The 23,412-nt window shown below is 37.9% G+C and overlaps 1 protein-coding gene across 6 annotated transcripts in view; it reads left to right on the forward strand.

Moving 5' to 3' along the window:
- Positions 1 to 505: 505 nt before the first annotated feature.
- Positions 506 to 23,412, forward strand: part of MAP3K7 (mitogen-activated protein kinase kinase kinase 7) — a 47,442-nt gene continuing 24,535 nt past the window's right edge. For 2 of the 6 annotated variants that reach the window (XM_066179542.1, XM_066179543.1), the window contains exons 1-9: positions 509 to 928; positions 11,909 to 12,019; positions 13,626 to 13,691; positions 14,558 to 14,603; positions 15,245 to 15,383; positions 16,521 to 16,645; positions 19,748 to 19,876; positions 22,087 to 22,217; positions 22,651 to 22,732. In XM_066179542.1, the coding sequence (XP_066035639.1) occupies positions 839 to 928; positions 11,909 to 12,019; positions 13,626 to 13,691; positions 14,558 to 14,603; positions 15,245 to 15,383; positions 16,521 to 16,645; positions 19,748 to 19,876; positions 22,087 to 22,217; positions 22,651 to 22,732 (919 nt within the window). In that variant the 5' untranslated portion in view covers positions 509 to 838. Of the gene's footprint in view, positions 929 to 11,908; positions 12,020 to 13,625; positions 13,692 to 14,557; positions 14,604 to 15,224; positions 15,384 to 16,520; positions 16,646 to 19,747; positions 19,877 to 22,086; positions 22,218 to 22,650; positions 22,733 to 23,412 lie in introns of those variants that run through there. The other 4 variants (XM_066179544.1, XM_066179545.1, XM_066179549.1 and 1 more) reach the window with 3 other exon arrangements.

The following is a 23,412-nucleotide window of genomic DNA, read 5'->3' on the forward strand; positions in this document are numbered from 1 at the left end:
AGGGAAAGGCCGGCGCCCCGCAGTCCCGCGGCGGTAACACGCGGCTCCGGGATGGGGCCGTGCCCGGCAGGCGCCCGGGACGCGGGAGCCCCGCCGGACTTTGCCCTCCAGCCGCAGCCCAGACGCGCGGGCGGGGCCGCGCTGCCGCCGCTCCGCGCCCGCCGGCGGCTGCAGCAAAACGCGGGGCCGGCGCCGGGCCGCGGCTGCTCCCCCTGGAGGCAGCGGGCGGCGGGCGGGGCGGGGCGGGGGCGGTGCCGCCGCCAGGCCGTGGCCCCGCCGCGGCCGCCCGAGAGGCCGCTGCTGCCGGCGCTTCCCTGCCCGCCCCCGCCTGGCGCTCCCTCCCTCCCTAACTCTCTCACTCCGTCCCTCCCTCCTCGGCCGGGGCAGCAGGAAGTTGCTCTGATGTCAGCGGCGGCGGCCGCGGCGCGGCTCTGAGCGGCTCCCCCACCCCCGCCGCGGCCCCCTCTCCCGCTGCCGCCGCTGGGGCTGGCGGAGGAGCCCGGCTGCGGCCCCGGGGACGCCGTCTTCTCTCGCCCGGGGACGCGCGGCCGAGACGGTGCCGAGCTGCGCAGAGGCCGCGGCCTAGGGGAGTCAGTGCGGCGCCCCGCGGGGCTGCGGGAGGGGGCGGGATGCGCAGCGGCGGCGCCGGGGCCTGTGCCCGCCGCCAGTGAGGCCCGAGGCCGCCGCGGATGCGGCCCCGGCGGCGCCTCGGCCAGGCCCGCCCCGACCTGCGCCGGGAACCGCCGCCGAGCCCCGCGTAGCCCCGGCCCTCGGCTGCCTGGTACCGGACCGCCGCCGAGCCCCGGCCGGCTCTCCTCCCTGCGGCTAAGGAGGAGGCATGTCCGCTGCCGCCTCCGCTGAAATGATTGAAACCCCCCCGGTCCTCAACTTCGAAGAAATCGACTACAAAGAGATCGAGGTGGAAGAGGTGAGTGAGGGTCCCGCCGTCCCCTTCGTTCCTCGGGCGCGGCCAGCCTGGGCCCCGCCGCGCAGACCCCGAGCGCCCCCGGGCTCTCCTCCCCGGCGCCGTCCCTCTCTGCGGAAGGGGCCGCCGAGGCGTCCCGGGTGCGCCGGGACCCCCGCGGTGTGCCTGACCGGGCGTTCTGTGCTCCCCGTGGATGCTACAGCGGCCGGCACCAGCGAACCAAGGCGGTCTAGCTGGGAGCGGAGGTGCCAACTTACTTCTGCTGGCCCTGCTGCTCGATGCCTTACTGTGGAGTTTTATTTAAATGCGATTGATTTATTCAGGATGTTAAAGTTTCGCCGCCCATTTTGCCACCCACTTCAGTATGGGTGGCAAACATAGTTGTCAAGAGGGAACTGTTAATTCTACTGTTTCTTTCAGATCTCTGTTTCTCTGTGCCCCTGCTTTCACCTTCTGCCACCAAGCTGAGGCATTGTATATATAATGATCATACCAGTCTTAATTATTTTCTAAATTTACAGCTCACAGAGCTGTAAGGATAAACAGATTTTTATTTTTTTTTCACTTGGGCTAGTGATGTCGCAGTCGTGGATGTGTAACATTTCATTTGTGACCTGTGCCTGTTACCCAAGAAGTGACATTCAGTTATTGTATAACAAAGCTGGAAGGAAGATTTTCTTCTGTGAAAATCACATAGAGAACTTATTTCAGGTGTACCTTTCATCAGTCTGGGGTTCCTGTGAAAGTAGGGTGGGTGTGATCTAGGGTGGCTTGTGTGAGTTAATAAATAGGCTCAGTAGTCTTTATATACTACAGTGTTGTTTGACTCTCAGAATTACACAAAAATATTGCTGCTGTCTTTTCCTTTGTCCCCTCCTAAATTCTCTACAGGAATGAAGTTGCTTCATGTAGATCCATAACAAATTTGATGAGGCCAGCTTGTAGAGTCTGGACCTAACAATACAGCTGAAACAGTCTCTGTGTTTTTATTTGTAGATTACCATCTTTCTCTTTCAGTATTAATTGCCTTCTTTTCCTTAAAAAGTTTTTGTGGAAATGGAGTGTTGTGTTAGCTTTGACAGGTATGACAACCTGCGTCTCAGGTTTTTAGAGTAGTTTGCTAGATACTGATTTGTTCATAATAATCCTGCTGGGCTTGGGTCTCCTGGGGATAGTTCAGGGACCTTAAAATCTGTGTTTCCATGGAGCACCAGGACACTTTCTGCTGTATTCAGGTAGCATTGTGGTAACTTTGGCTTTCACCATAGCAGGCACTGAGAATTTTCAGGAGACAATATCTTTCAAAAGATTGCCTTCGTCTCTTTCTATGAATTTGGCAATCATGAAGATTTTTGTTTCTGTAAGTCTAGTTGTTCTGCCTCCCTTTATGCATTTAACTATTCTGAAGTGAAGGTATTTTAGTTGTTTTTGCAATACTTACTAATAGCCGGGGATCGAATCACATGTTTTGGGAGAAATAGCGTTTCTCACCCAGTGAAGAAAGTTTGAGCAGGTTATCCATCGTGAAAAGGTGCCCAGTGATGGCTCATAGAAGTGAGTACCACATCTGCTGTGTTAGTCATAGCCCTCTGAATGAATAAAGTTCTATACAAATCTTTAATCCTCACAGCACCCTTGGGGAAGTTGTTAGCAAGGATTGTTTTGCAAAAAGGAAATGTGGAGCTGCATAGTGTGTAACTGGTGTAACTAGAGTTTAGCATTCTAAGGTTTGGTGCTCAGAGCTTGACTTCGTCCCGCACGTGTGCGCCTGGCAGTTGCAGAAACAGGACTGTCAGCACAAAAATGTGTCTAGAGACAATGTCCAAGTAGAAATTTGTTTAATGCAGTTGTTTATTCTCAACACAGTATCTTTGTAGACATAACAAAACTCATGTGTTATAAGCAAGAGAACTTGATAAAGTGTTGTTTCCATGAAAAAATCTGGTCACAACTGGCATAACATTTTGAGTGTCCCTGTCCTCCCAGAAGTTCTTATAGGCAATGGGGATACCCTAGTGCTGAACGCAGTCTAAATGTCATTGCACAGAGGAAGAAATAAGACCTACTTTACAAGAAAACAGATGGATTGGAGATCATACTTAGACCTTGCTTTTCTGAGCTGTGGGTGTTGGCCTCTTACTCATGATGCAGTTTGAGCACAAATAGTCAACTTCGTAGTCATAACAAAACACACATCGTTACTGAGGATTTTCTGTGCTCTCACTTTAGGCTCAGAAGTTTTCAAGGATTTTAAGTGGCTGTGATATCTCAAAATGGTCATATTTATGCTTGGCAAACTTCAAATGTTTCAAAATGGAGTGTTAAGGAATCTACACTGGAAACTCAAATGCTTTTATAATCATAGCTTTGCTGTTGTATTATCAAGGCTGTCTTGTCAGCAGATAGCAGTCCCACTCTGCCACTGGTTTATTAATAGATATTGAAGTTCTGGAATACTTGCAGGCCCAGAGACCTTGCTAATAAATGTGAGATCTATAAGTGCACTTTCATTTAGGTTTGTCTGGACTCTACTAAGATAAAACAAGAATATGCCATATTTCACTTTAGCTACCATGCACATGACTAACTGTAGTGTTTCTTCTCACCAGTCAAACATGTCTCCAGCTTCATTCAGTCTGCCTTTTTGTTATTTCAAGTGCTTAAAATGAAGTAAAGCATAGAGACAATTACTATGAAAGAGTTGGAGTCAAATCAAAATTGATGTGACACAGCAGGAGCATCTTCAAAACTGAAAGGGGAAAAACAACATAAAACTTGTGTTCAACAGAAGTGCTCTCTATTTTACTGTGCAAGTTTTCAATTGTGAAAACGTCCATTTAAAAATTTTAGTATTAAATAGACAAATCATTAGAAAGTGAAAAAAACCCCTAACATAACTGAAACTAAGTCAACAATAAAAAGCCTAATAGCCTTGTTTTAAAATCTCGTATTTAAATATAGAACAACTCCTGTTTTTTCTTCCCAGAGGAGTTTCCACATCTAAGCAACAAACAGACTTTGGTTTTAATTGTTCTGGCAGCCTACTCCCTGCCACTCTTTCCTGAAAATTCCCTAGGCTTTCCTCCACCAGGTAACTGGGTAACAGTCCCATACATGACCAAACTGTGGACCTCTTCATCACATGATGTGTGTATCCTTGGATTGCACAGCCAGAGGTACATGTCTGGTCATGTATACTGCAACCCTGCCCAGTCACTCACTGCCTGATGTAGACAAGTTAAAAAACTAACGCCATATTTGCATAGTTGCAAGTTACTTTTGGATGGTCTGAAAGTAAATTATTTGAAAACTGTTGTTTAATGCTCTACTGGCATATTGCAGTTTACAGTGAAGTTTATTTTCAACAATCTATTTGGGCAGTAATTAATTCTAAGAGAATTAGGGTAATTTTTCTTTGAGATTAAGGGCTGGGCTTTATAAATATTTATTTTAGAAAATTTACTTAAGGTCCCAGCAAGTAAGGAGATGCAATTTATAGTATGTCCACCTATCTTAGATATTTTTTAAATAGTTGAATAATTTCATTAACTGACTAGTGTGCTGAGAACTACATGTGTTCTTTCCAGTTCTGGAGCAAAGGAACTCAGAGGCAAGAGAATGAGCAACACAGCAAGGCAACTGGGTTTTGCTCCCCTTTATATAGTTAACTTCTAAAAAGTTAGATGCAGTGACTGATGGATGTCCATTTCAAGGTAAAGCGGTTTTGTGTAAGCTACTGTTGAACATGGAGCTGTTACTACCTCCATTGTTTCTATATTCTGGGGAATCATCCCCAGTTATAGAATACCAGTCTGAAAAATTGGAAGAAATTTGGAGAAGAACCAGATGTGATTTGAGATCTGGGATTGGTTCTCATGAACCAAGAGTGGTAGTTAGAAATCCATTTGAAGTCAGTCGAATTTCTCAGCCTTTTTCAGTAAGACCTCAAGGTGCAAAGCTGGGTATTCAAAAACAAAGGCAAAAAATAAGTACATGGTGAAAACATACGCCAGTATTTTCTCTGATTTTACTTTAAATGCATTTCTGAATTAATTCAAATAACTAATTAAATGTAATTAAGTTACACCAATGGAAGATTCTCTTCATTCATTTACATAAGAAAATAGCTGAAGTGTCAGCTGGGGTGTGAATTTATAGCAGTAGTTATGCAACACCAATTCCGTGTGGATGAAATTTACTGTGCAGTGAGTTAGAAGATGGCTAATAAGCTAGTTAGACTGTTCATGTGGCACTTTACACGCATTTCTACACGTGCAGATATATTCAGTGAATCAGTTTGTGTCCTGCAAAAGAGACTCATACTTCACTCTCATAAAGCACACATGGGAAAGAAACCCCACAGATCTTCCTGTTCCAGTGATGAAAGCAAGATCCATATTTATGAGATAATAATAGAGTTCTTTGTCTAATACCTTTCCCTAACGAAAAAAATCTGAAACAACAGAGCAAGTTTCACATGTCCCTTATTTGTTCCACCCAGTGGATTGTTACCAGTGTTTGACTGGTTGCAGAATACTTGTTTGTTTTTTGGTTTGGTTTTTTTTTTTTTTTCCAAAGACCAGTAATTTTAGACAGTGCCAGCCCAGAAAGCTCACCTTAGAGTCCTGCACCCTGAGTGCCTCTTTACCCAACATCTTGTTTCTGAAGCAGCAATCCACTCTGGGCTGCTCTAACAGAACAAATTGATTCATACTAGAGCATCCGACAGTTGTTTTGTTAATGTTTTTAAATTGCTGGTAATTAAAGTGAGTTCAGTTCTTGAGACAAATGAATAAAACCCTATCAGTGCATAAAAGCTTTTCAGTATGTGATAAGCCAGAATGAAACTATAAGTTGATAAACTGTAATCTTTGAGATGCATGCGTTTCTTGGAATGACTTGAGCTGTAAAAACGCAGGGAAGTTCGGTTGCATGTTCAGAGCAAAGGAAGAATTTCTGGAAACATAATTTCCAAGAGCAGGCTAGATGGGGTTCTGAGGAGCCTGGTCTAGTGGAAAGTGTCCCTGCCCATGGCAGAGGGGTTGGAACTAGATCATCTTCCAACCCAAACCATTCTATGATTCTATAATTTCAGGAATATGTAAGATGATACTTGGATTCTTCATAAACGTGTTCTAAAGAAGTTGAAAAGAGAATTGGTTCTTAAAACAGAACTAAATTCAGATATACAAGCCACTGAATGAAAACTGTACAGAGTGTTACACAGCTCTAACAGATGAAACCCTAGAAAGGGACCAACTGTATGAGTTTGTCAAGCAGAACTTGCCTATATTTATTAACAATCTAAGTTGATTTTAATAACAGCTTCTTTCAGGAAGAAATATTTTTTTCCTATGTTGTTTTGCATAGCTTCTAAATTGAAACTTGGAAACTAAATCTAAACTAAAGGACTTAGTTTACTTCAAATTAATAGGATTGCTTACAGGGATTTTCAGGGTGGGGGAGTGGAAAGGATTTGGAGGTTTCTTCACTGCTGTATGAATCCCAGAAAGGAAAAGCAACATTTAGAGTTGTGCTGACGCTAGTACAAATAAACTTAACCAGTCAAACAACATAGCTGTAAGAATTGGCAGATAGATCCAAACTCCTTCCTAAAAGTGCTGCCAGGGTATTGGCCACAGTCATTTGTGGCACAGGGCCTATGTGCTTCAACTTACTTAATAAAGCATAGCACACACAGAGGAACCAAAGCTGGAATTTGAGGCTAGTTGAATGAATGATAGAAAGTGTAGGCATATATTTTTAGAAGCTCTAAACTGTTGTTCATGGCTTCTTTTGGCGCTTTTTTGTTAATTTATGCTCTGTGTGCCATACAGGCAGATGTGTGAAAAACTGAAAATATTAGTAGACTTTATTGGTACTGCTGGAGCTCTGGTAGACAGAGAGAGTAGAAGCAACTGTATTTTAAATGTGATTCTTTTTTTGTATTTTAGAATGCATTATAGAACATTTTTTTCTACTCTGTCTTATGGAGTGTCTGGAGCTGGAGAGATCCAAACGTTCTATTTGCATACATACCATTTCATTAGCAAATATACCAGTAAACAAAGCAACATAGATATTAAATAGAAGTTTAAGCCTGTTGTCATTTTGGAAGCACAGGTTTTGTTGGGTTTCTGTTGTTGGATTTTTGTAACTGTCTTGCTTCCCTAAATCGTAAATGAGCATGTCATGCAGTAGATACTGCAAATTAGGAAGTCAGTTCTCCAAAGAATACTATGTCTGCTAACCAGGGAGCTATTATAGTTTATTGCTGTCTTATATATCCAGCAAGGGGGCTTTTTTAGAAAGAAAAGCACTAGGTATTCAGCAGGCAGAACTACCTTACATGGAAGCTTTATGGGTGGAGAAAAACTTTGCATTTTTATGTTTTTGAGTTAATAGAAAACCTGTGCAGTTAATGCAAAGTTGAAATCATTTATTCCAAAGTTTTGACATTTGTTAGGAGATTATGGTGTATCTAAATAAATACAGATGCATTTTTATTGTTTTACTGGGGGAGGGGAAATTTTTGGTCACATCCCTTAGGACAAAATACATCCTTAAGGTCTTAACATATCTGCAGTCTCTATTTCCTGCATGATTTCTAGTCTACATAACTTAACAGTCAGTATAGTCTACATACTTACAAGTCAGTATCATGTATCTTTGTTTATGTACAGCATTTGATACTATTTGTACACAGAGACAGAGGTAATGCTTGTTCCAGGGTTCTTGTATAGTTCATATTCTTTAAATAAGACTCTAAATACATTATCTGGAAAACATGCAAATGGCACTGTCCTTCACCGTGTCACTTTGTCACACAGTAAAATGTAACTTTTTACTGGTATGTATTTTATAGGTAGAAGAATAAATTCTAATGCGCTTTTCAAACTTTGAATGTCTTTAAATATTGCTTCCAGTTTAAAATGCTATTGTGTCATGTACCGAGTGGTTTTTGACAAACTTAATTCTCTTCTGTGAGAAAGGTAGAAACAGACTTGTTCTTACTCTGTTTCTAAATGTCTCATCTGCCCTATGTTTTCCTTTTTTCTCCTAGAAGATATTTAAAGGAACAGCATCTTTTACCAAAAGAATGTGTTTATTTTTAGATAATTTTCCAAGTGTACACAGTGCTACAGATCAACTGCTGTTTATTGATTTGTTGTGTCAATAATTGCATTAACTGTGCTTCATATAATTCCAAATATGTACTATTGCCCAAACATATGGTGTGGCACCAAAAGCAGGGGACAAGGAGAAATGAGCAGAAGAAACTAAAGTTCAGGCAGTGCCTCCCTCCTGTGATATTAAGTTACTTAGTTCCAGCATGCGGTGCTGGAGGAAATTATGTAGTGTTTAAACCCATTCTGACAGTATCTAAGACTTACTTCTTTAAAGAATAAATTTAAGGGAGGACAATGATATGTAAATGGACTCCACCACAAGCTGCATTCTGTCAATTGCAAAGGGGTTTTTGCGATGAGTAAGATACTCTCTCCAGATTAAGTAGGAAAAACACACTGAGTTTTCATGTATGGAAAACTTCAATTTGCGTTGGATCTAACATTGTTTCTGATGGTTGCTCCTTTCATGTACTATCCAAGAGCCTGAGCTGCTTTAATGGAGGATCAGCTCTTCTGTTTTCCCTGTATCCTAGGTAAATATTCTCTGCATTCATGTCCTCTTCTCAAGTTCAACCCTCTGCCTGAGCAGCCACCAGGTTGCTGATAAATTGTTATGAAACCTTGACTGCATGATCATTTATAAAACTCTTTTCACCAGCAATAAAATTTACATACCTGATGGTCTCACAGCTTTCTATAATGTAATTAAGGTTCAGATTGCCTTGGAAACTCTTCTTCTTGGTGCTGGACACTGATTTTTTTTTTTTTCCAGTCATCAGGGGGACTTCTTAAAATACATCTGATTCTTGGAATTTATTCCACTTTTCAGCTAAAACCCAAATATTGTGACATTCATGGCTCAATGTAAAACACTACATTGGACAGTATATTTGTTTCTGTGAGTTTCTTCATTTAATAGAAACATCATTTAAAAATACAACAACATGAAAATAATGATTTCTTTAGTATATGAACTGGAAATACATGTACCAGTTCTCAAGATGAAACTTGCAAATAGTCATGGCTTTATCTTTAGGGGAGCAGTATGCATTTATATTGACTTATGAGCTGAATACCACGTGGAATTAAATGGAACAGATCCATGAGCTTTCTTCTTTGTTATACATCTGAAAAATAAACATATTTAATGTATAAAAATATATATAGTGTATATTGCATAGTTATAAAATAAAATCATATACATAATCCATATAGTGTATTTGTACATATTGACATATACGAGTCTTTTCAGCAGGGAAAGATACGACTAGCCAGGAAAAAAAGTAAGCCTGACCCATCACAAACTGTTGTAAGTTATTCAGGCTAAGTCAAAAAAAAAAAAAAAAAAAAAGTCAAATTACTTCATTAAATTTTGAGACCAATCTTTTAACTGACCTGTATTCACTGTTCTGAAATAACTCTTTTTGTTTCTGTCACTGGATTAAATGTAACAGAGTTGTAGTTGAAAACTGTGAAAGAGTATGAGAAAAGATACGTTAAGAAAAGGAACCTTCTAAAAGGTGTCTCATAGAGGCTTGCACCATAAGGCCAGTTGTATCCACCTAGAAGAATTCACTATGTGCCCATCTCCTTTTCCCTAGGCGGAGGGAGAGTTCTTCCCACTCACTTGGGTAACCCTGTTTGGAGTCCTTCACCGTGTAGGGAAGCACCAGATGTGGAACTGTATAGCTGCTGCCAATACACTTCATCCTGCAGAAGCTGCTCTGTGGCATTCTTCTCTCATTAACTCTCCTTAGTATTTCCCAGGTGCTTGCACAGTGGATTTTTACGTGCTCACTAATCACCATTTCTGCAAAGTGCAGACTTTATGGCACACACACCGACTGACGAGATCTTCCTTATTCTGTAGGTCTGGTCATGTGCTGTGCAAGGTGGGTAGAGGCTTTGTAATGGACGACTCTTGCAGCAGTAGAAGGTAGGGGGTCTGCTAACCCCAACAAAATGGCCATTTTTGTTCAAAACATGGTCTGAGAGAAAAGGAAACATCAAGGAAGACTGTTTGGGACTTTTATGTCTTCTAGTGACTCATTGTTTCCGATTTGTTTATATGTGCTATTTTTGTAGGCTGCTCATCTATCATTCATATGGCTAGGGGTTTCCAACCTCTCTTGTGGAATGCAAGAAAATAGTGTGTGTTATGTCAGGACAAGAATCAAGGCCCTGCACTTTGGCAGGGGGATGGGGTTATAGTCAGCAGGTCCTGTTCTTTAATGGAACAGAACGGGGCATGTTCTGTCCATCTCCTGTACAAATCTTATCACAGACTCAGTCTGTGAACCACTGTTGTGGGAGGTAAAGGTGAGATGACAGGAGCTCCTGGAAGGCTAAGTGCACGCTGTAATGTAAAGGAGAAAAATATTTCTTATCGTAATAAGGAAACCAAAGACACAGAGGTCATTGATCACCATGGCTGTCACAGGCAGTTGTCTCTTAAATCCACATGAAACTTTTAAGAAATATTAAGCCTAATTTCCCCTTTTTGATCTTTCTTAATGCAAGATCTTGATGGGGTTTTTTTAATTTATATTTTTCATCTCTTCGAATTGGGGTGTTGATTGCAGACTTGCTCATATCCGTCATGATAGTTTAGCCAGTCTTGAGTTATGCACCTGTAGCCTTTTTAATCCCATTCCCAGGGGAAATCAGTTTCACTGTTAATTTTTTTGGAAAGAACTTAGTAAGAACCTAACTCAAGAATGGATTACATAAAGGTAGTCAGCCCTTTGTTTCTCCTCCCCTCTCCTGCTTCTCATCTTGCCTGCTTTACGTTTTTTGGATCTGGAGGAGCTCCTTTTCCTTCTTTGTCTGTATGTGCCTTCGGTTTCCTCCTCCTCAGCATTTTCTTTTGAGCCTATGAGTAACAACACACTTGTCTGTACTTTCCTGTAGTGGCTGCAGACACTGTTTTGTCAATGCCTTCATCTCAGTTTTACATCTCATGTGCGTGTTTTCTAATTATTCCTGTATGTTGCCATTTTCCTCTGAGGAACAATTAAAAGAAGTGAACTTTCAATTAAACATCATGTGTAATTCACCAGTAACTGAAAGTGACCTTTCTATCCTGCTTTCATTTCTATACTTGATTTCAAAGAGCTCCTGTAAATAATGGTGATGTAAAAGCTTCTTCACAGCAAAGGTTAAAGATTACTTAAACACTAGTATACAGAAGCTGCTACTACTACTTTTGCAAAGTTACATTTTTTCGTGGTTTTAGTCAATGCTAATTCTAAATAAGCTAGAAAGCCAAGTTCAACAGAAATGGGAGAAGCTTAGTTTATAGACACAGTGCTTTTTTGGAGGACTTGCAGGATAATTTACTGCTATCGCACTCTTGAGTGATCTGTGAGAAAATGAACTGATAACTTTGAGCAAACTGGATCTTGTCCCAATTTCATCATGGTCCTGTGCAGTTGTGTATCCATTTAAACTTCAGAAGTCTTAATTCCTGTTTTTAGCAAGAATAAGCAAATACAGCAGATAATTATAATTTCATGACTGAAACCGAAAAAGAATTAGTCTCATTCCTCTAATTTCCTTCTCTGCAAATCTTGTTCTAAGTAATTGAGACTATGCTTTTCTGAAATACTATCACTGCACATTAGTAATAAAGTGTTTTGTATGCATGCTTTCCAATTTTTCTGTAAATGATCACTTGAGCAAGCTTAGCTAAGACCAGCTATGTTTTGATGGCATAGTATTCCATTCCTACTGCAAAACTCAAGCCTATGTATCTTCAGTTTTCTATATTAAATTTCTTTTCTGTTTGTGAATTCCTGCACAGTGAATGAAACCATTTCAAGTTTTAACTCTAGTGTTTTGTATTTTGTTCTAGGTTGTTGGAAGAGGAGCCTTTGGTGTGGTCTGCAAGGCAAAATGGCGAGCTAAAGATGTTGCCATTAAACAGATAGAAAGTGAATCTGAAAGAAAAGCCTTCATTGTAGAGGTGCAGTATGTTTGATGGAAAATACAGGGTTTGGTAGAGCTTGTTTTCTGAAATTCATGGGTACATTTAGTGTACTAAAAGCTATGTCTTTAAGACAAGATAAATGCTGCCTGTGGTTCCCAGTTCAGGACTGGACCCTTGTCTTGCAGAACAGGAAACCCATCCAAGCACATTGCAGCTCCTTTAGTTTGCTTCTCATAAAAACTGAAAAGCAAGAGTGTGGGAGAGATAACGGCACAAAAGTAGGGAAATAACAGTTCTTGGATTCTGTCCCTGTCTGAAGTCAGGGTGCTGCTGGATTACCCACCAAAGCCTTAGAGCTGATTAACACTTCCAGGGGCCACAGCATAGGTTGTCCAGTACAATCAGGTTGATATTTGAAATTATTTCTGAGGTCTTTCAGCAATTCTAATAATTTGATTAGTTTTTTCATATGTATAAGTACATTGCTACCTTAAAGGCTATCACTGTTTTCATTCAATGTTTGCTTCTTTAAAAATGTTTTGAGTAGCTCAGATGTATTGATAAAATTGCCAAGACACATACTATTTTCTAGAATCAAAAGTTTCACTTAACTGAGATATATTGTGACATGCTGCTTAGTATTTATTCAGTTATAACTTAGGATGTTCAGGATACAGAAAATATGTTAAAAATAAAACTCTTAAATTTAGAACTAGCTCTAGTAAAATGTGACACACTAAAGTGCTGGAAAAAATATGTTTGTAATAGGCTTTTCTGTAAATATTTATATGTTGTTCATTAAGATGGAAAGTTTTTAAGGTTATTAATCTGAGTCTGGTCTAATGCTGAGTAGATCCAATCTGTCTCTTGGGTTTTTTGTGTTCAAAAGAGATCTGAGTAGATAATTCCAGAAATGCTTCAGTAATTACTGCTCTTCAGGAAACCCTGCATAGTGCAAGCATCAGTTGAAATATTTCATTCTGATTTTTTAGATCTTCTGAATTGTATAGAAATAATGGTGTTTGCTCCATAGACAACATAAACTACTTCAGCAATCTGTGTAAAGGGAAAAAAATTCCTTTTTGCTTGCTTCTACTACGTACTGGTAAAAAAACCTCAATGCAAAATAGTGCAATTGTCAGTACAAGTAGTAATATGTTCTTGGAACTATATCATTTTACTATTAAATTATTTGATAGGGTTGTGGACTTGGGGATTTTAGAACTTCTGTCCTCTATATTGTCAAAACAGACAGTATGATTCTGAAATTTTTTTATTTATTCAGGCAATTTTTATGTAGTCCCAAAATTGAGGGCTCCAGGAAGAGCACCAAATCTATAGATGTCATAATTGCATAGTGCTTATGATTTGAGTGACTTCACTATAGCCTGACAAAAATACTTTGTTTAAATGGAATTTCTTCGAACTTTCTTTTAAAACACAGTTCCAGTTGGACACAAACCTCATTACATAAATTAAAATGCAAAGGGTGACATAAGTCTTGTCATTTGTAAAATCACTATCTGGAGTTATACAGACATAGAAAACTGTACTTGCTATTGTGGTGTATTATTTATAGCTATGAAAATAAAGCATTATCCATTTTTCCCCATGGTTTGAAACTGTGTGATTTGCGTTGCAGCTTCGACAACTGTCACGAGTAAACCATCCCAATATTGTCAAGTTATATGGAGCCTGTCTCAACCCAGTAAGTAACAGCTTATGTCAGTATGACTAGCTTAACATATGCAAGCGTCAATGCACAGAACATGTACTTTATATTAAAAATATTTATTTTATATATTTTTCATGTTTTAGCCATAGTAAGGAAATATACAGATGTTTAGGTTGGTTGATATTTTCAGGTATTTATTTTTCCTTTCTACTGCTATGAAAAATAAATTCTTTCAAGAACATCCCAAATCTGTTTCTAAACACCAGTTATACTTCAGTTTGTCAAAATGTATTTATTACATATGTAGTTATATTCATATCTACAGTCATATTAATTGCAAATCAATACAAAAAGGAAATGCGTTGTCAGCACATGATTGTGCCTTGTAAATCAGCTCCTGTTTTCATACATGCAGTTTTCAGGATTTGTTTGCTTTCTGCCACAGCTGCAAACAGTCTCACAAATTCTCTAAGCAGAATTAGCTAAGGACAGATATGTCCTTAGCTAATTCTTCTTTGGGCTATTTAATTGCTTAAAATAATGCTGCATCCATTTTCTTTCTTGATACTAGTGGAATTATTTTAGCATGGTATTTAATTAAATTTTTTTGGAAGCCACTAAAGGAATAAGGTAAAGGACAGTGAACTGCAGCTTGGTATTTGCTTTTTAAGTCTGAGGAGGAGGGAGGTCATTCTTTTATTTTGTAATTAGAACTAAGCGTAAAACTGATTTTTCTTAGATGTAAATACATATATTTCAAACTGTCTGATGTATTTTCCATTAGCTTAGGTTTGGAGGCCTTTCAGTTGCTCTCAAAGAATTTCTCTTTCAGTTTACAAAAGCTGTTCTCTGCCTCTGCCTTGAAAATATGCCTATTTTTTGTCCCCTTCCCCCCAAAGGTGTGTCTTGTTATGGAGTATGCTGAAGGAGGTTCTCTGTACAATGGTGAGTATCATTTCAACTTCCTGGAGTTGAAGTGCTAGTATTAGGGCAAACATCATCAAGACTACAAGTTTTTTCAAAAATTCATCTCCATTCTTGGTGCTGTTCAGAAGCCACCTGAACACAGTTCAGGGCAACCAGCCTGTTTGACCTGCTTGGTGGACTTCCTGAGATCTCTTCCAACTATTATGTGGTTCTTTGAAATTCTTAAAATAATTTTAAGGAGAAGAGAGTGTGCCTTTTAAAACCTCCTTTCAGTTCACTGGTTTCTTCTTGATAGCAGTTTCTTATATTTTATACAAGTAATTTAAGGTTTTCCAGTGAACATCTGAAAACATTCTTCTTAAATTTGTAAATTCCCTAGGCATTTGTTTAAGACTTTGCCAGGGATAGTTGAGAACAAGCAACACTTTTCATATTGAAATTTAACGTAAGTGATTATGGAAAATGTACTAAAAAAATGGGAAATATTTTGACATTTCTGTTATTTTAACAGTCTGCAGAAGGACATTTTTAGTTGCAGTAATGAGGTGTTGGTGATTACTTAGATTCCATAGAGCTTTCTGATTGTTATTTTGTTAACTCCATTGTATCTGTTGTAATATGCAATAAAGTTCTTTTTAGTTTGTGCCTTTGTTTTGCAGTGCTTCATGGTGCTGAACCTCTGCCTCATTATACTGCTGCACATGCCATGAGTTGGTGTTTACAGTGTTCCCAAGGAGTGGCATATCTCCACAGTATGAAACCAAAGGCTCTAATTCACAGAGACCTGAAACCACCAAAGTAGGTTTATAGTTTGTTTTTCATATTTTCTTACAATTGGTATTTAAGATGATTTATAATAATTTTATTGCATTTAAAAGAATTACCTTTAATCGGTGCTAACTTTTGGATGTACTGTATTCCAAATGAAAGCTGTGCATTTTAAACTTCAGTTACAGAATGACAGTTTATGATACAGAAAATTAACTGTATTCAGTTACTTTCTGTTAAACTGGAGAATTATCCTGCTCTTGCCCTGCATCGTAGAAGAGGATTTCGTTAGGAATAGAGCTTCTATCAGAGGCAGTTAAAATCTTCTGGTTTCGGAATGGTTGTGGTGTTCAAAAGAGAGCATTGGGGGGGGTTTGATTGGTTCTAATGCCATATTTAATCTGTTGCATTTAGAGCTCTTTTGCCACCTGGCCATCCTCCTGTATCCCCTTGTTCTGCCTGGTCCACTACCCCTGCAAGAAGCTCCTGTCACTTTCCTCTAAAACAAAATTTAATACTTCTCTATCCAGTCAGATTGTTATCTGGCTCATTTTACAGCTTCAGATCTGGCTCCACAGATTAGATAGAAACAGATATTTGAGGATCAGCATAATCATCCCTTTTTGGTGGTAATCTGCAGTTATTACCAAGTAAAATTTATAACATGAAGCCGCAATTTAAATCTTTAGTTCTTTCTTGTATTCCCCAGTTTTGATTTAGAGAGTTGTTCACATGTAATTTCAAGTGCTTCCATTTAAATAAATAGCTACACTGACTGACATTAGTGGGAGTCTTGATTGTTCTTCTTCTGGTAAAATTGTTACAGCACTTGTTGATTTTCAGCCCCTGGCATCTGAAAGTGTACTTTTGTCAATATATTCTTCGTGGTTTACTATGGCTAAAGGTATTTATTTAAAACCTACCATGTAGAAATATTAATAAATTACAACATATATTGGATTACTTTAAAATATGTAATATGTTCACATTAGACACAAATGACCTTCTGTATTTCCCATAATATAAAACAAAACGCTGGGATACAATGCCTAAGATATTCACCTATATTAGAATGATAGTTGTTGGGATTAAAAAAAAAAAATCCGTGATATGTTATCAGACTATTTTATTCTACAATTTTAATATCCTTTCTTGTTTGTTTGACAGTTTGCTGTTGGTAGCTGGGGGGACAGTTCTAAAAATCTGTGACTTTGGTACAGCCTGTGATATTCAAACACACATGACCAACAACAAAGGAAGTGCTGCTTGGATGGCACCTGAAGTTTTTGAAGGTAATAAAAATTCAGCATGAATATTACGTTTTCTTTATAGGGATGCAACTGTGAATTAATGTGATGTAAGAATAAGGGCATCATGTAATCTTTAAAATAAAATATACTGAAGTTTGAGGTAACAACTGAAAGAGTTCTGGCAGAAGTCTAACTTTTTTTTTAAATCTATACAAGTGTATGCTGTCACATAACTGTGCAGAGGTTTGAAGAGCAGCACTGAACCAAATTTCTCATGTTAATATTAGACATTTAATTACGTGAAGATGTGGAACCTTTATTTGTCATTGCTGAGATTTACATATGGAGTACCTTTAGACAGCTGCAGTTCCTTATTTTGTAAGTAAGTAAAATACAGCCAGGGGGCTCTTTCCCCACAGTTTTGCTGTTTCTAAGACTCTTAAATCATTTCAAACTCTTCTGTCATTTAGATACACTGTTATTACTTTCCCTTCCTACTCTGATCAGCTTTTAACTTTAGAATTTCCCTGTTAGAGTCTCTAAATTGAACATAATTGCCTTCTTTTTTGATCCCCCACTTTCTTGTAACTCCCATCTTCATCTGCTTTTTGTGTAATCTAGAGATTTGATGTACTTCCTCTTTCCGACATACTGAGGCACTTGTTAAAATACCAGTTAATTTGGTTAAGTAGGAAAGCAAGCTATTTCTTGGAGTGTAATTGGGGAAGACTGATGATACTCAATAATTAGATACCTATAATTGCTGCATGATTATCAAAGAAATAATCCCATAGATACTAAATTGCAGATTAAACACCTTTTAACCTGTCTGTACCTTAATTATCAATGCAGTTTAGCGATGGTCTGGAAAAGTTATTCTCCTGCTTTAGGAAGCAGGTGTCCTTGATTTGATATATTTGGCAAGTGCCTATGTGCAGCAGTGGTTTCCCAGATTCTGGATCCAAATGGCCTCTTTTCTTTTACTGTCCTTATTCCAGAGACTATCCATATACAGTTTCAGGATCCCTCTCAAACATTACCTTTGGAACTTTTGTTCTGAACGTACCATTTTCTCCCACATACTGCTTAGAGTACCAGCCCAATAACCCAAGGGTTATTTGTTTCACTCTGATGCCTGAAAATTTTCCATTATGTCATTTTATATTCAGGCACTTCCTCTATTTTTTCAGCCAGGGCTGCTTCTTTTCTTCACAATTCTTTATTATTAAAATAAATTGTATAAATAGGAGATTTATTTTTTTCTTTTAGAAATAAGCAATTGAACAATCAGTGTTAAAGCTAGGGGTTTTTTTGGTGAAAAATCTTAATCTAAAATGGACGTAAATAAGTGTATTATAGTAGGGATTTACAGTCCATATCTGTGTGTTACAATTCCTCTGGTGTATGAATCCAGCAAAGTAGAACAAAGAAATCTTGAAATACAGTTATTGTTGGACAGCAGCAATAAGCCTTCAGTTTACATTTGTTTTTATGTACTTTTAACTGAAGGCATTTACTCATAAATATTCAAATCATTATAGAAGCAGAAGTATCAAGGAAAGGAAAGAATCTAGTATGATGCATCTTCTACAATGCAGCATATAAAATTACTCTTGAAACAATCATTAAACTACTAAAATAACCAATTCAAATGTCAGAATTGTGAAAAATTTCTTTGCTTGCGTTACTGCATCAAAATTCAATAGTGGAATAAAGGCTAATCTTAATTATGGTGCTGTTTACATTACTTTTTTCCCCACCATCTTTGAAAATAAGCTGACTGATAAAGCTGACTTCGTTTTTCTTCTTCGTACCTTTTGAACTCATTAGCCACATTCAGCTACTTTGATACAGGTGTAAAGAGTTTTTGAGATCCACATTCTTAGAGAGTTTTGTAAAGTCCGTATTAGTGCCTTCACTTAAAGAAGGCTTGTGGTTCATGCTGCAGCCTGTTTCTTGTGTTTGTCTTGCAAACTGGCTGGACTGCAAGAACTGGCCAGAGAACAGGCTGTTTGCCTTGCAGAGTTTGTCACAGGTATGGGGGCACAGGAAGTTGGCTCACAGGTAGTGGATGGAGCCTGTTGCTATGTGGTGGGTATACACATGAAACTAGACTTCTTTAATTCCACTGTTACTGAAATGATTTGTCTGAATAAGCTTTCTGATTAGGTATAAACAAACTCTGTATGCCAATTTTAATCCTTGTTTGAAGAGAGGTGAGCAAATCTCCTATAAATTATATTCACATATTTATTCTCATATCATTGGCCATTCACATATCTTCCTAGCATTTGCATGAGTTATGGTTACAAAGCATACATTTTTTCTTTGTAGCCTCTGAACATTTTTTATTTATTATTCTATGTCACCTACCTGTCTTGAGCACCTTAGGAGTCTTAGAAATACTGAACTTCTGGTCAAAGAATTTTAATCAAGTGATGACATTACAAAAGAATAAGAATAATAAACCAGGAGGAAATCAGTTGGTGAGGAATTGAAGACTCTCCTGAATTTGTTCATATGGTAATTTAATAGATCTTCTGAAGACCTGTAATTAATAAAGAGTGATGGATATGACACATGTTACAGGCTGGCATATTGTCACTAAGGTTGCAAGAAGTGAATTGAAGAATATTTAGAGGAAACAAAAATAATCAATCAGATCATAAATGCAACAGATTTTTTTAAAACCTAATAAATTGTGGTTTATATTACATAAGGGAACTGATGCATTTTTATCATTTCAAGATGACTTCAAGGATTGATTCCCACAGAGGGGCATCCTTAACAGTCATACTGTCAAGTGATTTCTGACTTAAGTTAGCATGAATCAGCCAGCTTTAGAAAACTGGGTTTTTTGAGCATAATAAGTGTGAAGTGAAAGTAAGTGGGTAATGCTATTTGTTTATTGGATCAAGATGCCCAGAGGAGTGGTGGAGTCACCATCCCTGGAAACACTGAAGAAATGACCCAGCATGGTACTGAGTCCCACTTGATTAGTTGACATTGTAGTGTTTAGTGAAAGGTTGGATTCAGTGATCTTGGAGCTCTTTTCCAGTCTGATTCTATGATCTGCTCAAACTATATTTCTTTTTAATGTGTTACAAAGAAAAGAGTCAAATTATATTGATGGCTTTCTTCCAGGTAGCAATTACAGTGAAAAATGTGATGTTTTCAGTTGGGGTATTATTCTCTGGGAGGTAATCACCCGTAGGAAACCTTTTGATGAGATTGGTGGTCCAGCTTTCCGAATTATGTGGGCAGTTCACAATGGTGAGTTGAAAACACTTTTCAACTTCTACTTTATTGAAAAGCAATGCCTTTGAAGTTGTGTATACAACCTATAAATTTTCTAAATGCTCTTAGCTGTACAGCTTTAAGTACTAGTGTTTCTTGTTTGTATAACTACTGGTCTAGTGTTTCTGTTTTGTGCTTCATTAAATATGCGTTTTTGTCACAAAGACTAAATAGTTGGACACTGCCACTTTTGTGTCAGTGTGGGTTTTGAGTTACTTGGCTGCAGCAGTGCTTGTAACTGGTCTATGAACAAAGAAGGATAAGGAGCTGTGTCCTCATTATTACAACACTCCATTTTAAAAGTGATCTGAGAGAAACCTCTTACCTGGCTGAATGATGATTTTATTAGCTACATCATCTGTCTTTTATTTTTTTTATTGAACCATCTACAAGAAATGTGTAATTTTAAGTAACATAACCTGTGTTTAGAAATGTTAGAAGCTATGAAACCTACTTAATGGCCAGAAGTCATTACAAATATTACTTTTGTTTTTCATCTGTGATGTTTTGGTTTTGGGGGTTTTTTTGGTGTTCAAATGAATTTACCTTTATATCTAGGTACCTGCACTCATAGAGTAGCACTCTATTGTGCTAGATACTATACAGAACAGATTATCAGGAGCTTAGGCTATGAACAGGACACAGTGGTTGTGTTCAGATGGACTGCTTTCTTTATAAAGTAGTGGTGCAACATTGGTCAGTGTAATAGACTGTAGTATCTTCATGCTAGAGGTGTAACTATTTTACTGCTGTGTTTTTAGGTACTGTGGCAAAACAATTTTTTGAGTAATAAAATAATGATAGTGAAGTAGTTCAGTGAATGTCTGCAAAGAGTTTCTGCCATTGGTGAGAGACAACATCAAAGCAAGCACCAACTTTTTGGAAATAAAAATTAACAAACAAGCAATGAAGGCTGGTACTCTGCCTGAGTGTCATTGCTTCAGTAGTAAATGATGGAAGCATAAGATGAGCACAGGCATATCCTGTTCAAAGAAGAGAATGGGGCAGACAGTAATAGAATCAATTAATATTATAGTCTTAATAATGCACAAAGAGAGATGTATGCAAATACCATTTTTGAATGAAGAAAGAGATTCTCCAGTTTTTTAAGGACATTGGACATTGAGATTAGGAGTGATAAGTGCCTTGCATAAAAGCATTAACTGTAAAACTAGGTGTAAATCTAGTGGTAAATCAGGAAGCCTCAGTAAGGTGTGGGAGTATACTTTAAAATTCCCTATCTGTACCTACTTTTGCTATAAAATTTTATCTTTTTTATCTTTTCCTATTTTCTTTTTCCTTCTTCTTAAGATGGAAGTGTTAGTGCACTTCATCTCACTTAATATTGTGACATTCTTACTTCACGTATTACTTGTTCTGTTGAATTTATTATTAAATACTTACTGTTTTCTTTGCACACCATCACTGTGTCTCATAAATCAAACACAACTGGTTGTCCGTTAATTGTTCTCATTGAAATTGTAGTAAGAGGAGGAACATGAAGCAAAAACCAGCTGAATAGTTATACAATAATTGAAGTAAATTGTTATTAAAAATGAGTATAGGCCATGAAAAAGTCACACAAAATTGGAAGTTCCAGTGCCTAATAATTTTTCAGGATGTTCTTAGGAGCAAAATCAGCTTTCAAAAATACTTGGAGACTTCTGAGTTAGTTTGGGGTTTTTTTGGGTTTTTTGGGTGTGGGTTTGTTTGTTTTTTTGAAGGGGGAGGGAGGTTGTTTGGGGGTTTTTTGTTGTTGGTTTTGGTTTGGGAGTTTTTGTTTTGTTTGTTTGCTTGTTTGTTTTTGTTTTTTTCTTGTGAATACAGCATTAGGAACCAAAGATTGTTATTACTTGCTTCCCAGTTTGGCCTAGAATTTTATTCTTCAGAAAGAAGTAACATTTCATTAGCCTTTGTAATATGCTCTATTTGGTCAGTCAGTGAATGTATTCAAACCTGTAGTGAAGGAAAAGTTTAATTTTTTTTCTACTGCTGCTATGTAGTGCGAAGGAACTTGTCAGTTTTTGTTTGTAAGAGAGAACATTAAGTACAAGCCAGTTCATCCAGACTACAATTAACTCTGCATTTTCCTTTATTTATTTAGCAAAATACTGGAGAGAGATCACACACACTCAGTTTTTTCAGAGTCTGTTTAAAAAATTTAAAAAATTTAATTTCAATTGCAGGTACTCGGCCACCACTGATCAAAAATTTACCGAAACCAATTGAGAGTTTAATGACCCGCTGTTGGTCCAAGGATCCCTCACAACGGCCGTCCATGGAGGAAATCGTTAAAATAATGACACACTTGATGCGGGTATAAAAATTTATTTAAGTGTTTTAATCATTTCTGAAACTATTGAGCTGGGAAATGGATTTACAAAAGGCACGCTTTTCATCCCACTCCGAAGGTGGTCTTGCATATTTTCTTTTGCCCCTCTCTTTTTGACAAAAATTATCTAGTTATTGTAGTAGAGAAGGGAAATAATTTGTCTTTTATATATATATATATTTTTATATATATATATATAAATATAACCTTTGGAGAGGTATAATAACTCATAATAGATTTGAAAAAATAAAGTCATAGGTGTATCTAATGTATTATATTATTAAAAATAATTGTATTCATTTATCTTCTAAATAAATTATCAATGTAATGCATAATTTACACTTATGAGGTACTATTTAAATATTTTAAAGACAATTGTTAATTACTTTTTTATCAAATAGTTACTGCTTTTTCACAGTACTTTCCGGGAGCTGATGAACCTCTGCAGTATCCCTGCCAGTATTCAGATGAAGGCCAAAGCAACTCTGCCACTAGCACAGGTACATTTGTGTAAGTTAGAGGAAAAGGATAGCAACGTGAAATGATGCAGATAGATTGTAAAACATATTCTTACATTGATTTTTGAACTCAAAATGAAAAAGATTTCCAACATCTTAAGCATCAGCAGACCCTATTTATTTTGTTAAAGCCTCATTCCACATCATATTTAGTGTTCTCAGTCAAATGGTTTTGCTGAAGTGTACATGGGATGAAAAAAAAGCTTATAATAAAAGCTGTCTCCAAATGCCCATGTTCAATGTCTCAATTTTTTCCTCATGAATGTTGCTAGCAGTTGACACCCTTAGCTCATATGTAATGTTTAGGAGTTGTCAATTTAAAACTTTTCACTGTTCTTGAAAGCTGCACCTGCTTTAAGTTGCAATCTCCACAATTTAAACTTGCATTTGTTTTATGATAAGTTGTAGTAAATGGAGTCATTTAATATAACTGCAGGAAAAAATTACTAGGAAGGTGGATGGAACAAAATGTGGGCTAGACTTTCAGGTAGTTTTGCCCTCAAAGAAATCCTTTTAATAATAAAAGAAAAAGATAATTTAGTTTCCTCATTTTTAGAGTACATTTTTTCCATTTAAGTTTACAAGTTTCCATTTAATCGTACATGTCGTCAGCTTCCTCTGCTTGGTTGGATTATTTTCTATCTCCAAAGAAATTGCGGCTA

This window comes from Chamaea fasciata, unplaced genomic scaffold (genome assembly GCF_029207755.1).
Source record: "Chamaea fasciata isolate MVZ Bird 193981 ecotype frontalis unplaced genomic scaffold, bChaFas1.0.hap1 SCAF_3, whole genome shotgun sequence".
Classification (NCBI taxonomy): Eukaryota; Metazoa; Chordata; class Aves; order Passeriformes; family Sylviidae; genus Chamaea; species Chamaea fasciata.